The sequence below is a fragment of the Meleagris gallopavo genome, chromosome 8, assembly GCF_000146605.3.
Source record: "Meleagris gallopavo isolate NT-WF06-2002-E0010 breed Aviagen turkey brand Nicholas breeding stock chromosome 8, Turkey_5.1, whole genome shotgun sequence".
In the NCBI taxonomy this organism is placed as follows: Eukaryota; Metazoa; Chordata; class Aves; order Galliformes; family Phasianidae; genus Meleagris; species Meleagris gallopavo.
The window spans coordinates 31,068,777-31,085,606 of NC_015018.2; the positions used below are offsets into that span (position 1 = coordinate 31,068,777).

At 40.0% G+C, this 16,830-nt stretch overlaps 2 protein-coding genes across 2 annotated transcripts in view; both read left to right on the top strand.

Annotated features, from left to right (window-relative positions):
* Positions 1-219: 219 nt before the first annotated feature.
* Positions 220-16,824, top strand: LOC100541825 (disintegrin and metalloproteinase domain-containing protein 9-like). Its single transcript, XM_031554535.1, is given in 23 exon segments — positions 220-1,464; positions 3,792-3,889; positions 4,975-5,051; positions 5,648-5,726; positions 6,674-6,750; positions 7,455-7,677; positions 8,173-8,238; positions 8,320-8,391; positions 8,971-9,143; positions 9,516-9,600; positions 9,852-9,973; positions 10,439-10,610; positions 11,469-11,558; positions 12,103-12,298; positions 12,424-12,529; positions 12,745-12,919; positions 13,337-13,417; positions 13,967-14,072; positions 14,808-14,831; positions 14,834-14,939; positions 15,523-15,591; positions 15,847-15,899; positions 16,005-16,824. Coding segments are annotated over 23 exon segments (2,904 nt in total). The 5' UTR covers positions 220-1,394; the 3' UTR covers positions 16,589-16,824.
* LOC109368930 (deleted in malignant brain tumors 1 protein-like) overlaps positions 16,630-16,830 on the top strand; it is a 12,289-nt gene continuing 12,088 nt past the window's right edge. The window contains exon 1 of the mRNA XM_019617985.1: positions 16,630-16,806. Within this exon, the coding sequence (XP_019473530.1) occupies positions 16,630-16,806 (177 nt within the window). The remainder of the gene's footprint in view (positions 16,807-16,830) is intronic.

Below are 16,830 nucleotides of genomic sequence, written 5' to 3' on the forward strand. Positions count from 1 at the left end.
CGCATGCGCGGGGCGGGGGGGCGCTGAGGCTCCTCAGTGCTACGGGACTTGAGTGAAGAGGCATAAAGTCGCTCGAGTTTGAAAAGACCTTAAAAATCATCCAGTGCAACCACAACCTAACCGTACTACCCTAACTCTAACAACTCTCCGCTAAATCACGTCCCTGAGCACCACATCCAGGGATGGTGACTCAACCACCTCCCTGGGCAGCCCATTCCAGTGCTTAACAACCCTTCCTGTAAAGAAGTTTTTCCTGATATCCAACCTAAACTTACCCTGGCAGAGCAGCGCTTGGAGCAGTGCAGCCCCTGTATTCCATGCGGCATGCTAATAGTAGGAAGGAGAACATAAATAAAACATTGGGTTCATTTAATTTGCAGTAGGATCCTGACTTCTGGAGTCAGGGAGCGTTTCTCTTTACACTGTGCTGTGGATGCGAGCCCAGGGAGCTCAGATATTGAATTTCTTGGTGTTTTGGCCAAGGGAATTAGGTCTGTTAATTAGGGAGATTTGCACAGGCTTTATCCAGGACAATATGATAGCGCTGACATTTCTGATTTTTGTTTTGTTTTTGCACTTGAGTCTTTATTTTGTGTGACTGACCAGCACTGGCTTCGCTCTGTTTTAATTCAAAATTATTTAAAATTAATTACTCGATATAAATGTTTCAGTGTGAAAGCCGTGTTGTCTCAGTCTCCTCTTTGAGTTCCTAAAGGTGCTCAGCACTTCTGAATTGCATTGCACATTCATCCGGCTTTGGGAGCATTCATTTTCTGCTCTTGGTGACGATGCTGTTGCTCAGTGCCTTGGAAGATTATTCTGATCCTGGAAGAGTGATGAAGTCCTCAAAATTACAGACTTTTGGTGAGGAGAATTATTCTTAACGTGGATGGCGCTAGCTAAAATTCCTATCTTATATACAGCTGTGGGATTTCCATATGTTGATAAGCACTGCATTTTTCATATTTGTAGAGATAAAATAAAGGGAAACAAGAAGCTGAAATTCCAGAGAGTACATTTTGCTCAGCTAGCAGCGACCAGTACAAATATCTCAAATATCAGATCCACTGCTAGCAAGACTTGATGTTTTGAATCTCATATAACCTCACTGTGGTAACAGTCGAAGTCCTTCAGAAGAAACCAGCTTGGTCCTGGCATGATGTGGCTGTCTGCCTCCAATCAGCATTTCAGAGAGCTGCTTTTTGTTTGCCTTAAGCTGCCTAACCAGTTTTCTTGCAAGCCTAATGGATGAACTTTTACTTCCCGTTTCCTTAGCAGAGAAGAAGTATCGAGAGCTTTTTCTGTTGTTTACCTTCAGAGCAGACGGTTCTCATTCTTCTAGTTCTCTGCCGAGTGGCTGAGAGCCAGGTACCGTGTCTGCAGGAAATCTAGTCATGCTAAGGCACGGCCTGTTTCTCTTCACTTTTGGACTGTCTTTAACTGGAAACTCTTGTTGGATGAAAGGTAAGCTTTTCATTTCTGTTACGTATTCGGAAAGTTTGCCTAGGGAATTCTTGTACTCTCCAATTCTAACCAGAAACGTGCAGACCTTTCAAACCAAGGCATGACTGTCCTTAGGCATTAGGCTGTTAGCAGATCTCCTATCCAAGAAGCTCTGGCTTAAGGAAAACCCTGCAGTTTGAAGCTTCTTATAGCTTAGTTCTTTGTGATTTTTTTCCCCATAACATAGTAGGTGTTTAAAAACATCTCCCTCCCCACATGACACTGGTTGTGACAATTTCTCCACTCTTTACTGTCACTGATGGACAGTAAAGAGTGGAGAAAAAGATTTGAAATTCCAGTAATGTTTTGTTTTATGTCCACATTAACTTCTTTACATTGATGATTAGGATTCAGATTTTAGATGTAGATGTAATGCCTGAAATATTTCTTAGAAAGGGATATGTTTATGACCAATGTTACAGGTGCTTTCTCGCTTTTCTTATGGAATCATTATAGAATTATTTGAGTTGTAAGGTACCCTTTGGTGACCCTGAGGTCATCTGGCCCAACTTCCCTGTAATGAATGGGGATGCCCATAGCTCCATTGGATGCTTAGAGCCCCCTCCAGCCTGAGCTTGGGGGTCTGCAGGGACAGAGCATCACCACCTCTCTTGGCAACCTCTGCCAGTGCCTCACCACCATCATTGTAAAAAAAACTTCCTTTCAGGTGTCAATTTGAATTGTTAAAACCATACTTCTGCCCTTAGCTCTACATGCACTTACAAAACAGAACAGATTTTATGATATAGTTAACAAAGTTGTTATTTCAGATAAAAAGACAAAAGTAAAGAGGGAGCACCAGTATTATTTACAAGCCTTTTTTGCTATTAGCAGCTTCCACATTTTGATTGTAATGGCAGTATTTAATGTTGATGATAGTCTACTTGCACCTAGTTTTCAAAAATCCTGATGTTATCTAATAGGTAGAGATCATCATTACACTGAGTCCTCCTCCTTGCTTTGAATTGGTGATTCACGATTGCTCTGTGGCTTCTTTGCAGTTAGTTTCCTTTCAGAAACAGAAACATGGGAGGCTGGGGTTAACTTTGTCCTACTACAAATAAGCAGATATCTCTGTTTCCTCATAGAGGAACAATTTAAGAAGTAGGTTGTTAAAGCCCACGTTATTGTTGACTCTGTAACCTATTTAAAAGCAGCAGTTGTGTCTTTGTTGACTAAAAGAAACACTAAAACCACTTTGATGAACAAGCAGGAAAAAAGAGGAGGAGAGGTTCTCCCAATTTTCCAAAAGGTCACTGGAGATGGATTTTGTCTATAACTGAAACTGGACACTCAACAGACTTCTTACCTTTATCTTCCTGAGTTAGGATGGTGTTCTGAAGATAACTGATATAGTGTAAAACCTTTCACAAAAAAATAGAAGAGAAATGTGAGTGTTGCTGAGCAAGCATCCATCAGCCACTCCTGGAGAGCCCTGCTGCCAAGAGACACATCAGCACATTGCTCCTGACACCAGCAAGGTGATTTCACAAAACCTGAAGGAACTTAATGGTATTTGAGACGTCAAAATCTCACGCACAGTTAATTTTAAGTGGCCAGCTACCTTAAAACTTCCTAGAAGAGGGCAGATGGGTGGACAGAGAGGACAGATACTGACTTTTTCTGCGGTACATCAGGTTGAAAGCATCCATCATGGGAAAAGAAAGTGTTTAAAAGGGACAGACAAAGTTAGTAGTCCAGGTTAGAATATGGGAGATTTAGCTAATTTGGTAGCTTTTCTTTATGTCCTCTGGAAGACTGCAGCTGAAACCAGAATTCACCTCCTTTTGCATCAGTCTGGTCATTCCTGAGCTATTTATTCAAGGTATGCTCTGAATACAGGAGCTTTTGTTTTGGTTAGATTTTTAGATTTTCTTTTACTCGGGATTTTATGTGATGTTACAGCTGTGGGTTTTGTTTTTTTTTCATACAATCATTTGTTTTCATAATGACTGTATGAAAGAATGATCAAAACTTGAGTTATCATTTCAGTTTGTAATATAAATAACTAAGATACAGTTAGTTTATACACTCAGGAATGCAGAATACTTTGGCCATGAATGAAAACCTTGATTTCTTTGACTTTCTCAGCATAATCCCAGAACTCAGGCAGAGATGGAAGAAACCAAACTCAGCATGGGCGGTTTTGGTTTCGGTCCCATGCTGGTGAAACTCCCTTTTCTCCATTTATTGTCTGATCAGAATTCTTTTTCAGCTATCATCTCTGTCTTGATGCCAACACAAGACATCACTTACCCTTTCTGATTCCTTAGGAATTTCATTTTTAGGTGTATATTCTGAAGAGGCATCCAGACTTTCTGCATTCGAAATCGTTATTCCTCAAAGGTTGACAGGCAGAGAGAAACATCACCCATTTTTTCATGAGGTTTGTTGTTACTTTTATTTCTAACATTGTTGTTTTTCATAATATTGTCCTATGTTGCAGGCATGCATAGATACTGTCTATGTTGATATAGATTAGATTCTTAAGTTTCCTTGGGTAGTTTTGAGTGAATTTGTTTCCACGGAGATCTATGACTGCACTGGTCCTGCCTTATGAGACAGAAGTAGGAAGGAGAATGGGGAATATTTCATTCTCCTCCAGGTCAGATTAGACACCGAACTTGAGCTAATGTCCATGCTGTGTGTGTTCTGTTGTACTTTGTACACAGTCTCTGAGAAAACATGAGATTTCAATCATGTAGCACCTGAAGGGCAGATGCTCCCTTTGTACAAGTGGTCCCATACAGTCCTACAGGTAAATGAATGAGTTAAGAGAGAGAGATCTGAACCTTAATTCTTCCGCTCTGAAGTCATTTACCTTTACACCAGATACAGAGTTCAATTATTGAAATGAAACTGATAATGAAATGGTTAGTCATCTTTGTGCAAACTGATTACCTAAGGAAACCTAAGGAGTGTCACAAAACTTTAGGTGATAGTTCAGCAGAGTGCATACGTGGGCTGTGCCTTCCTTGGGAAACTACCTCTGGCCACCTTCATCTGGTCTGTGCCTATTTCCTCTCCACTAGAGCCTCAGGAGCATCTGCTCCTGAGACTGTAAAGCTATACAATGGACACCTATGTTTAGCTTAATTAACACTTATTTTTTCGTTATTAATACCACAAATGGTAATTATTGACTTTTTTGTAGACAGCGTATCTTCATTCCTTCTCCAGATCCCTAAAGGCAGACACACTTAATCTTCTGTGTAGTTTATATGATTTTTCATTATGTTTTCTATATGATTATTTATAGCCTAACAGAATTTAAACTTTCCAGAGGAAAGAATGTAGAGCGTGGTGCTGAATCTTTTAAATACAGTCAGTGTGAGGGGTAGGAAATGTGTTTTGTGAATCAAGTGAATACGTAAAACACATGTAGTAGTTGGAGCTCTGTTATCAAAGAAAGCATGGAACTGGCACGCCCAGGTAAAAATTCATGGAATGATATTTCTGTTCTGTTTTCAGGAGCATTCAGATGACAACCTTTCTTACTCCATAAAAACCAGAAGTGGAACATACCTCCTAACACTGAGGAAAAATAAGTATGTTACAAAGTGTTCTAGGATATCATTCCATATTTGAATGTGGTTGCATACAGCCAAGTATTGTTACACTGACAAAGCTCAGCAGAAAGCACTTTGAGGGCAGATTGCCATAATTACAAAGTATGTTACATAGTGTCTCTGTTATGGTACTGCCTCACAAGCGCAAGGTAATATTTTTCTGTGCACAAATTTATTTCAATTAATTTATTATTAGCACCACAAAGCAGTAGATTTCAGAAAATCCTGGAAAAGTAGAATTCATATCCATTTTTGGCAGGGAGGGTTGTTAGTAATGTTGTGGTTAGATAAATTTGTCTGTTGTTCTTCGTTGTTCCTGAGTCAGTAACAGTCCAGGCCCTGATATAACATAGTCTGCTCAGGTCCTACTCTGTGGATATTTTAATTAAACTATTTCAAAATAACACATTTTCCAAATAGCTCAGCTCATTTTGAAGGTATCTCTTTCATGTCTATGCACTTTAGTAATACTATAAGAGGAATATGCTGCTAACAATGTAGTAATTACTAGGATTCTTGATTTATTTCTTGCTTTATAGACTCTTAAAAGAGCAGTAGTTTGTTTTTGTTTCCAGAGACCTTGTTAGCAAAGACTTTATGCTATATACATATGGGAAAAATGGGAAACTGGAGGCAACACAATCAAAAAACAAGGTATTGTACATCTGAAATTTCCCCTTTCGGATGAGAGTTTCCTCAAAGCAGAGAACCCAAGCTTTATGAGCTGTAGGCCCTGTTAACAATTCGATAGAACTGAGAGCTGCAGCAAGGATATATGTGCATCTGTATGTATTTCAAAAGCAAATGTGAATGTGTGTGACCATTCACTCTGAGTGTCTTTGTGTCTGTATAGTAGAACAATGAAAATTGTTTACATTTTTGGCAGTGGAAAGGGAAATACAGGTATGCCAGTGAAGGGCACCTATAGAAAAAAGAAATATATGCTGGGAGAGAGATTTTGTCAAGGTTTTCTATTTATAGCATTGATGTTTATGTGATATAAAACATAAGGTTTCGTGTTTTATGAGGGAGCAGTCGTGTCCTCATACTATTTCTGATAATACAGCATCATTATTTTGTAAGGTGAGAAAGGAGGCACAGGAAATTATGCCAAGATTGAATTTGAGCTACCCAACGAGGTCACCTTTGCATAGTACAATGTTACAGGTACGATGGCAGCATCAAAGCTCTGTAGTTTTGAGCAAACCTTAAGAATGCTTTTATGTTTAATTTCAGCCTTTAACTGCATGCTAGCTCAGTGAGACTGCTTTGTGCATGCAGAGCTTCTTGGATCAGCCTTGGAGAGGATTCTATGTGAGAACAAAATAAGCAATAGAGACACAAAGATCTCGTTAAAAGGTGGTGATAGGTTAAATAAAAAAGCTCTTTATTTTTTAGAACCAGGTGCTGTAGTAGTTACTCATGTCAAGTAATATTTTACTTCCAAGAAATTTAGGATTATTTTAGAATATGGAACACTTTAAATTTGCAAAAGCCAGCTATAGCATCCTGCAAATAATAAGGCTGGTTACCAAATACATTTGAATTTGAACACAGCAACCTTATTTTGTCATTAATTATGTGGTTTTGTTGCATTTCAGACACACTGCTATTATCATGGTGCTGTTGAAGGAATGGCTGACTCGGTGCTTGCTCTTAGCACATGTGATGGCCTGAGGTATTACCTCTTGCTTTTTGCTTCAAGATAATTAATTGTACAGTACCACCAGCAAAAACAAAACAAAAGCCTTAATATTCATCTTACTCATGGAAAGAAGCACCATCCTGTCTTGCAAAGATATTTTACGTTTCACATCTTGATGAAGCTGAAACTCTATACAGGTTTTATTCTTTGTCTCCACTACTATTTATCACTTATCTAAAATTCCTTTGGAGAGAAAGACAACACGAGGGAGAGCATAATCTAAATACATGTAGAACACAGGCATGAGCAAAGGCCTGTAATACTTGATACAAGTGCACAGAATATCCTGCGTTGGAAGGAACCCACAGGGATCACTGAGTCCAACTCCTGGCTCCATGCAGGGCAATCTAAGATCTAAACTATATATCTAAGAGTGTTGTTTGTTCCCAGGGAAGCCTGTTCCAGTGCTTGGCCATCCAGCAACAGTTAGGCTTTCCCAGTAATTGTTTCAAGGAGCATATATTTGCATAAAATCAATATCTTAAACGAGTACTGTTTTTTCTTTTGAGATCCTATTGGGCATTTGAATTCACCCCCTATACTGAGATAATTTAGGATAATAATTTATGTAAAGATAGTGGCATGAATAATTACAGTTTAAAGTGTTTATCTACTGTTTACTCCCCTAGTCATAACCATGAGAGAGAAATAATTCTTCGTTCTTTTATGCTCATCAGAGGAATTGTCTACATTGCTGGCAAATGGTATGGAATGGAGCCACTCAACACATCCAGAACATTTGAACACAGGTTTTACCAGTTAGAAGATATGCAGCATATTCCTTTCCATTGCGGTGTGCTGAATGACAGCCTTCATCATGAGATGCAGATGTTTGTGAAGCAGTCTGTGAAATACGTATTCTCACCAAACAGCACCTCTAATAGGGAAGAGCTTTCGAGGGTAAATACATTCCTGTTTCTCTCCTGAGGGCTACAGTCCAAACTATTTCCTCAGTCTGTCCCAGTAACCAAGGGTCTGCAGTGCCTGGCTTTGGCATGGTATCATTGCAGGTGGGTTTGGCTGAGCACCTCCTTGTTGCTCACGTTTTCATGGACCCCAAACTGTTGGGAGTTCTGATAAATTCTGAAAGAGAAGAATAGCACAATGGGAATTTAACATAACTTGAAGCAGTCCTTTAGCAGAGCTCAGCCCATGACCATCATGGGTGTGTGAAAGGCGTGGAGCTGCCATTCAGCTCATGCATCTCAAGGTCTGACCAAAAGTGAAGTGCTAATTACTGCTACTGGTATGGAAATCTAAAGCTAACTTACATTTGAGCCAGTTTAAAAATGCAAATTTTTTTATAAACACATTAAATGAAAAAGATGAGAAGGATGAGTTAAAAACCTTGAATCCATTAGGCAGTGTTAACTTACTGTGCTTTCTAATTTGCAGAAGAAGCGAGCTGTCCTGCCACAGAAGAGCTATGTGGAATTATTTGTGGTTGTGGATAATCACAGGGTAATGATTCTGTAGAATGCTAAATACATTGTGTTAAAATATTAACAATTTTCACTGACGTTTGCATGTGGCATCTTACAGTTTTTGCAGAAGAACTCTGATCCTGCTGCAGTGCAAAAGGAAACCGTAGAGCTGATTAATTATGTTGATGGGGTAGGTCAGTTCAGTCACCTATATTCAGTAGTTTTTATATGTCTTAGTTTTCAAAAGAAAAAATAATTCAGTAAATCTGTACAGCTATGTCCTGAAACTGTATTTGGAAGTGATGTGGCAATTTGTGATATTTAAGGCATGCTGCGTATCTGTGCACAGAACTTGTAGAGGTGCAGACCAGAAACCTGAGGTCTGCAGCACTTTCTATGTTTCCAGGAAGAGTATTTCACTTGTTTGCAATTGTTTTTTCCTTAAGCAAATTGTCAGCATTGTGAACAATTCCACAAGGAATGCGACGATATGCTCACAGGTTCTCCTCCAGACATTTAGCTAAGAAAATGAATAAACATTATCTTTCCAATTTCACCTGAAAGATCTGTTTAAGCATATTCGTGAGGTAGATTGACTTCAGTCATGTATTTCTTAATATTAAACTAGATTGTAATTATTCAAAGAAACTAAACTTAGGTCTCAGCCACTGTTTGGCTTCATGTTAATGTAGCAATAATGAAAAAATCTTTCATAACTCACTTGAACCAGACTGATGGATAGTAATCACCTTTTTTTCCCCCTTTCCAGATGTATAGTGCATTAAATATCCAGATTGTTTTGGTTGGATTAGAGATTTGGACAGATAAAAACCAAATCTCTGTAATGGAGGGTTCAGCTGGAGATGTACTGAGTAGATTCGTTTCTTGGAGACAGAAAGATCTTCTTAAGCGAACCAGAAATGATGTTAGCCATCTCATAATGTAAGTTTTTATTTAGTGGCAGAGTTGCTAATATATGTGGGTTTTGTTTCATACATGAATGAAAATATAACTGGAATAAAATTCCCTCAACTTCCAAACAGCTTTAACTTGGAAAAAACAAATCAAGCAAATGTAATGAATATAGTTTGATCTTAGAAGCACTGATACAGCAGACTTTGGTGACTGATCATTATTTTCAATCAATGTTATCCCAATATTATTAGTTGAAACCGTGATATCGTGCAACTTTCTTCTTGTCTTCATGAAGACCAAATTATGCTTTGCAGTATTTGTTCCAACAGTGTCTTTTAGAAGAAACCTTAAACGTTCAGCTCCTCTTTCAACACCACCTTCAAATTGCTTTTGTCACAGAGGGAGAGACTCTTACAGTGGATCCATTGGAATGGCTTTTGTGGGTACCGTCTGCTCACAGGTGCAGGGAGGGTCAATCAGCACTGTAAGTACATGGCCATGGCTGATTGTGTTACTATCAGAGTGTGATCCTGTTAGAAGGAATAGAAAGAGCAGCAGAGTTTAGCCCTGCCTGAAAATAAACAGTGGCAAACTGCCATTTCTTGCTGGTTTTGCTTTGCAACACAATTTTGTATTGTCTTTGTAGCCTCTAAGAAACCTGTGGCTTGAATAAGTGGGCAGGTAGAAATGTAGTTCTTTACTTTCATAATTTTTAACACTGATTCTCTTTATTAGTTGAATCATAACAATGTGTTACGTCATGCTACAGTAGTTGCACATGAACTGGGACATAACCTTGGAATGAAACATGATGATAAAAGGTGTCCTGAATCCTACATTATGTACAGCACAGATAAGTAAGATTTCCATTTAATTTAATAATTGTTATTTATCTGCACTGCCTATGTCTTTTAAACTGAGAAGATTCCACGAGCAGCGAAGAACTTTTGTGAATGAGAAGTTGTTTGAAGATTTTGATCACAGAGTGAATTTTTGGACTTAGGATTTGATATCATTTTCATTTATTTGAATCGTAACCTATTTTCTGACCTGGTCAGAAGATATTTCAATCAGGCATTTTTGGACTCAGTACAAACAAGAGATTTTGAAAGCTTGTTTTGTATAGAGTATAAGAATGGATAATCTGGTGGGTCTTTTTTGCTTCTGAAAAAAGAAAAATCTTTTTTATTTCTAAAAGTACTCTAATGCACAATAAAGTAAAAAGAGAATATTTCAAGATCTCTAACATCTGGAAACGTGACAATATTTTATTGAATTGTCTTTTTGTAAGCAAAATCTAATAAAAATTTTGTGCTTTCCAGGGGATCCAGGAATTTCAGTTCCTGCAGTGCTGATGATTTTGAGAACCTTGTTCTAAATGGAGGAGGAAACTGCCTCAGAAATCCACCCAAAACAAGTAATGTTTACAAAGAGCCTGTCTGTGGTAACAATGTGATTGATAACAACGAAGAATGTGACTGTGGAAAACCACAGGTAATGAAATTCAGCTGTGTGCCTGTGTGCTATACTTGCTGTACACCTGGTTTGTGTTAATATCTGGGAGCTTTCCTTTAAGTTTACATTTTTGCAAGCTGTATAAAGGTAAATTTTAGAAAAAGCCTAAAATGATACATCAGTTTTGGTATGAACTCGGTTAAGAGCTTCTGGACTTGATGGAACTTTGAGTCATTGCCTAACAAAGAAATGCATTTCAGTGCACAACATGTGAAAATGCCATTGGTTTTTGCGCTGGTATTAGCAAGGTTGAGATTTATGTAACAGAAAAGTGATTACTGGTTGTGTAGCAGTTACATGTTTCCTAACTGTAGCCCTCAGAATTAGCCCAAAACACCATTACTTTGGTCATATTCACATTGTGAAAATGTCTTTCTAAGAATGGGGCACACTGCCTCGTTCTTTGGTGTCTCCAAAAAGACACCAATGTATCAGTAAATCCATTGCATAGGTCTTCTTCTAAGGCAAGAGAAGATACCAGCTTTTCCCTACACCAAACTGCCAGTGTGGTGGGAAAATATGACAGGGTGGGATAAGTAGTGTTATTTTAAAAATGAACTGGTATGCTTCTTTAGTGCCAGCTTAAAGTGGAAACCTATCTTATATTCCTATGGCATAGCCCATCAAAATAGGTGTTTTTCTGATGACTTGTAAAAAAAATAAATAAATAAATACAGCCAGACTGTATGTTGCTTTCTATTCGAGGCTATCAATCTCAGAATGTGCAAGACAGATAGTGTATGTAATGCTTGGTTTGTCCATGCACTTGGCTTGACCAGCAACATTCCTAGCTACGCAAGGTAAAAACAGCTGTTCCCTTCTTTATGACTTTCTTAGGAATGCACCAACCCTTGCTGCAATGCTGCCACCTGCAAACTTACATCTGGATCGCAGTGTGCACAAGGACTGTGCTGCAAAAACTGCAAGGTAGGCTTTGTTTGATTAAGCTGAACTGATGTTCATTACTAGGCTGGCTTTTTTAGGAGGTGTTGGAAATCTGATAGAATCTCTTGACATAGTTCCACATCAAACTACATTCACCAGTAGAGAGCATGGAAGTAGAGAATTTGTCTCTTAATGAGTTCTGGAGCTTTGAAATGGAATGTCAGCTCTGTGTCATCCCTCACAGGAGGAAGAAGTAATCAGGGGATTCAGCAGTAGTCATTTCCATTATGCAACCCCAGGCATCCACACAGTCTCTGATTGTTGGCTACTTTTTAATTTGTGCTTGTGTGTGCATTTGTATGACCTACCCTACTCTTCTGCAAACTCAGCTCAAAAACTTTGTAACTACACCCTATGAACCTGAGGGAAGTTTTGAACTTTTTATTAGAGAGTAATAAAAAAAAAAAACACCTATTTTATCTGCTTAAAATCTTCTTTAAAAACAGATTCTCAGCTGTCATTGTGTCATATTTGAAGTTGCGCTGTTACAAAATAAAAGTGAGGTAGCATCCTTCTCCTGTTCCAGTTTAAAGCAGCAGGAACAGAATGCAGATCAAAAATGGATTTCTGTGATCTCCCTGAATACTGCAATGGAAGCTATGCCTACTGTCCAGATGATGTTTATATCATGAATGGTTACCCGTGCAACAACATGAAAGCATATTGCTACTACGGAGTGTGTCAGAGCTTTGATTCACAGTGTGAAGCTATATATGGAAAAGGTAAGTTTATAATTTAATGTAAAAAGACTTGTAGTCTTCTACGAGACATTTCATAGCTTGCTTTTTCTTTCTCATATTCTTAAGACAGCGTGATGGCTTGCTAAGAACCTCTATTTTTCATACAGGGGCACGAAAAGCACCTGATCTGTGCTTTGAAAAAGCCAATATTAAAGGAGATAGATTTGGAAACTGTGGAATGACAGGTGGAGTGTACAAGAAGTGTTCTGTTCAGTAAGTCAGTACTAAACAAAAGCCACCCCTAAGATCTCCAGTGTAAAATACCCATTCCGTTACGAACTTGTAGAGCATAGAGGTTTAAGACAAGAATATTTGTTTAAAATGCAGCCTACATTTGACTGGCTGGTGTATTTGCATTTATACTGGGGCTTTTTTTGTGTGTTTTTTTGCTGTTCATCTTCTCTCCAAGTGCCATTTGTTCACTACAGGCACAGTCTGTGCGGCAAGCTCCAGTGCACTTCTGTTAGCCTTCAAAATCTTCCTGCCTGGAGTGTTGTCAATAATGCATCTGGGGTTTTATGCTGGTCCTCTGATTTTGACTTAGGATCAGATATCCCTGATCCTGCTCAAGTTCATGATGGAACAGCATGTGGAGAAAAGAAGGTAAGGCAAATGTCAGCATATATACACAACATATTCCACCAGCTGGAAAGCTCTTAACTTTCAAAAGCATTAAATTGTTCTCTTATTTACCTACCATAATGTCATTAAAAATCTGCTCTTTCAGATATATACTCACAATTAATTAGCTCTTAAAAAAAACCTGTGATGCTACAAATCAGTGAGCAATCTTATCAGTTACTCAAATTATTTCCATCAAGCTGCATCCACAGATTTAAGAAAATCTGAGATAAACACAGCTATAAAGCTGTTAAGTACTCAGTGTTCTATATGCCAAGGCAAAGGGCTGATAAGCAAAAGCTGTAGACTCGAAAATGTGTATTATTTTATAGTATATGTATAAAATGGATAGGATTTGGGGGGAATGTTGCATTTAAAAGACACTAAATACTTTCCCAGGCCTGTGTAGCTTTTGAGTGTGTTGATGCAAGTCATCTGGGCTACAGCTGCGACGTAAAGCAGAAGTGTAATGACAATGGGGTGAGTAGATGGTGTTTTCATGCTCTACATCTCAAAGATAAAGATAGCTGCAAAATGCCTCTGTAAAAGCAGTAGCATGACAGATGGCTGTGTTTTCTTCTGCTCTGTATTAAAAGTTAAATCCGCGTTTTAATCCATAATTCATGGTAGCAGTATACTGCAAACACCTTAGCGCTAACATTGCAAGACACTTCTGAACATTTCTTCTGCATTTCCCTCGGGAATTTTCTAATAGTTCTGAGTTGTCAAACTGTAAGAGGAGAGTATTCCTCTGAGGAGGGCAGCCTGGTGATTCAGGATGCAGATATTTCTCTGTGAAAAATGAAAATGGAGTCTGACAGTTTCAGAACTGAGAAGTTCTTTCACTCAGTGTTCTGGAATGTTGTGGAAGCAGTGAGCTTATACTTCTATACTTCTATGCAATACTATGCAATATTTCTTGTTCCCACGTGCAGTTCTTAATGTGTAACTTAAGATATACGTCAGAAGTTGAAAGTGGCTGCTGCCAAAAAGCCTTTATTTGACTAATCCCTTTTGCATTGGCTGTAGGTGTGTAACAACAATGGGAACTGCCACTGCAATTCTGGATGGGCTCCTCCGTTCTGTAACCAGTCAGGCTACGGTGGCAGCACTGACAGTGGTCCAGCTCACATGGGTATGATTCTGAAACTGCTTTCTTACTGCTTCCAGTGTCCCATTTAATTAATCTACTCATACAGGGTGGTTTTCAGTCTCTTTTCTAAAGCTTTTTTTTTTTTTTTTGTTTCCACTGCTCATTTGTGACTGCCTTGGAGAATGAACAGCATCTGATTTGTGATGTCTGCAGACCTACACAAGTTGGTCCAAGGGAGAAGCTCATTTTAGTTTTATCTGAGATAAAAACCAGTACATTAATTACTTAGAATTACTTGTACATTTTAAAACAGTTAGATGTTCTTCAAATATTTAATTCCTAGTTATTTTAAACCTGATATAATATAGTAAGGCTGGAGCTTGAGAATGAAACCAGCAGCCTTAACATATGGAAAAGGTATCACTGCAATGAGAGGGATGAAGGAGGTTCATGCTGCACCATCACTGCTCAGCTGAGAGCCATGAAATTATGCAAAGGGAAAAAGGAGTGAATTTTTCTGATGTTTACACTGAGAGACCATGGAAAGCCTTTTACATCTGTGACTAAAAGGAAAATGTTGTATGTCATACAGCACGGGCTGAGTAAGGCAAGGGCAATTTGTGATTATGGAAATGCAAATCCTAATTACTAGTTTTGCTTCGTAGCAATTTAAAGATGGTAATTCTTACCTCAGAAAGGCATTTCTAGCATCAAAATGCTTTCATACGAGACGAAACAAGACGACTGTCTTACATGATTGCTATTATTTTTCTCCAGATACATCACTTCGGGACGGTCTGCTTATTTTTTCTTCATTGTGCTGCCAATATTGATTGTGACTGTAATAGCAGTAATTAAGCGTGACGCAATAAAGAGGAAGTTTTGCAGGAAAAGTAGAAGACAACACAGGTATTATCCTTATTGCAAATGCGTATTTCAACGGTTGTGAGGGCAACTAGATTTAGCAATCCAGTTAGATGCTCTATGTAAAAAATACTACATAGCTCCCCAGAGAAAAAGACTGTCCTGCTATTGGTAAACGTGAGTACTTTCATACTGATGCTCTGATCGTGAGTTCTCAAGCATTTTTTTTTCTTAAAATGCACTGCACTTTTCTAATTGGTACTGGTAATTGTGTTCATGGGCACAGGGGCATAGAGCATGGGTGGTGACACACTGGAACAGGTTGCCCAAGGAGGTTGTGGATGCCCCATTCCTGGAGGCATTCAAGGCCAGGCTGGATGTGGCTCTGGGCAGCCTGGTCTGCTGGTTGGCGACCCTGCACATAGCAGGGGGTTGGAACTACATGATCTCTGAGGTCCTTTTCAACCCAAGCCATTCTATGATAATGAACATGGAAATTATTTGCCACATCCAGGAAGGGGTGAAGTCAGAAACATGAGATCTGTAACTGTGTCCCTTTGTAAGCATTCATCCCTTCATGCTGTCAATCCAAATGGGGATTTTCCTTATGGTGGTGTTTTCCTTTTAGGGATAACAATGCACAGCAACCAAAGCAAAGCAACAGACCAACCCATACCACAAGAAATGATCAGGTAAGGCAGATGCATAGTTGCATTACTTCATGCTGAGTAATCCCAGTCATACAGTGCCTTTGTCTAAAGCACTCACCGATTACGTTGTGGTTTTATTGATACACGAAAGCCATCAGAATTTCCAAGTATTTAACAGAGGGTGTTGGACAGGACAAACCACCGTGTCTGAAAGTTGCATACCATTAGGTCTGTTGAGAATAACGAGCTATGATTTGAAATGTGTTCTGTGTTAACCTGATTATCTGTGCCATCTCTCCTAGCCCGCCACAGCAAGCCCTGATATTTTCACCATATCGCATTTTCCCAGTCCGAGGTTTGTATAACTTAAACCTTTGCTACAGCTGGCAAAATTCCCGCTTAGCAGAACGGCTTGTCTCAGGTGCCAAAGCACTTCTCAAAGCTGTTTTCCCCCCTCCAGGCAGGCAGGACAAACGCAGTTTGCTGCGGTTCCTTCAGCACCTCATCGACCTGCTGTCCCATCACCCAGACCCGTTGTATGAGGAGCTCCTTGGGCCACAGCTGCTGCCAGGAACTGATAAGGAAAAGCACGAGGGCTGGCATCGTGCAGCCCTCCGTGTGTGCATCCTTCCAGCAGCACGTACCGCTGGGAAGGACTCGGTGCCGAGAGACCCTGAGCACAGCCTTTGTATCATTGCCTTATTGTATTATTGCCTAAGAGCTGCTGGCTTCGTTTGTGCCTCTTCTACCTCACCCCTTCTTTTTGTTTTTATTTCTTTCACGGAAAGCCTGAAGTCCAGCTGTGGTTGCTTTAAAGCCGTGGCAGAACTGGGCTTCTCAGCGCGCAGCCTCAGCTGCAGAGGAGAAGTGGATGGGGGTCATTTAACAGCCGCCGTGTCCCGTCCTGTGCGGGCAGCCCGCAGCTCCTTCGTGCTCCTTCGTGCTCCTTCGTCCCCTCCTGCAGGCAGAAACCCGCGGGGCAAAGCGCGTCCTGCAAGCAACGAGCCTTCCCTCGGGAGTCCTCAGATGGCAGAATCACACTAATGCAATGACTTAACGTAGATCACCCGCACGATCTTGATTTCATGACCGTGGAACGCAGCGCCCAGCAGCTGCCGCACCGTTCCTCACCCTCCATTTACTTCCCCAACCGCAGCCGCCGTGAGGGCCGCCGCTCCGCCAGGGGGCGCTCTCGCCGCGCGCCCGCTCTCACACTGCGCCCGCGCAGGGCCGCCCCCTCGGGGAAGCGGCGTCCGAGCGCAGTGCGGCGGCGATGGAGCGGGCGG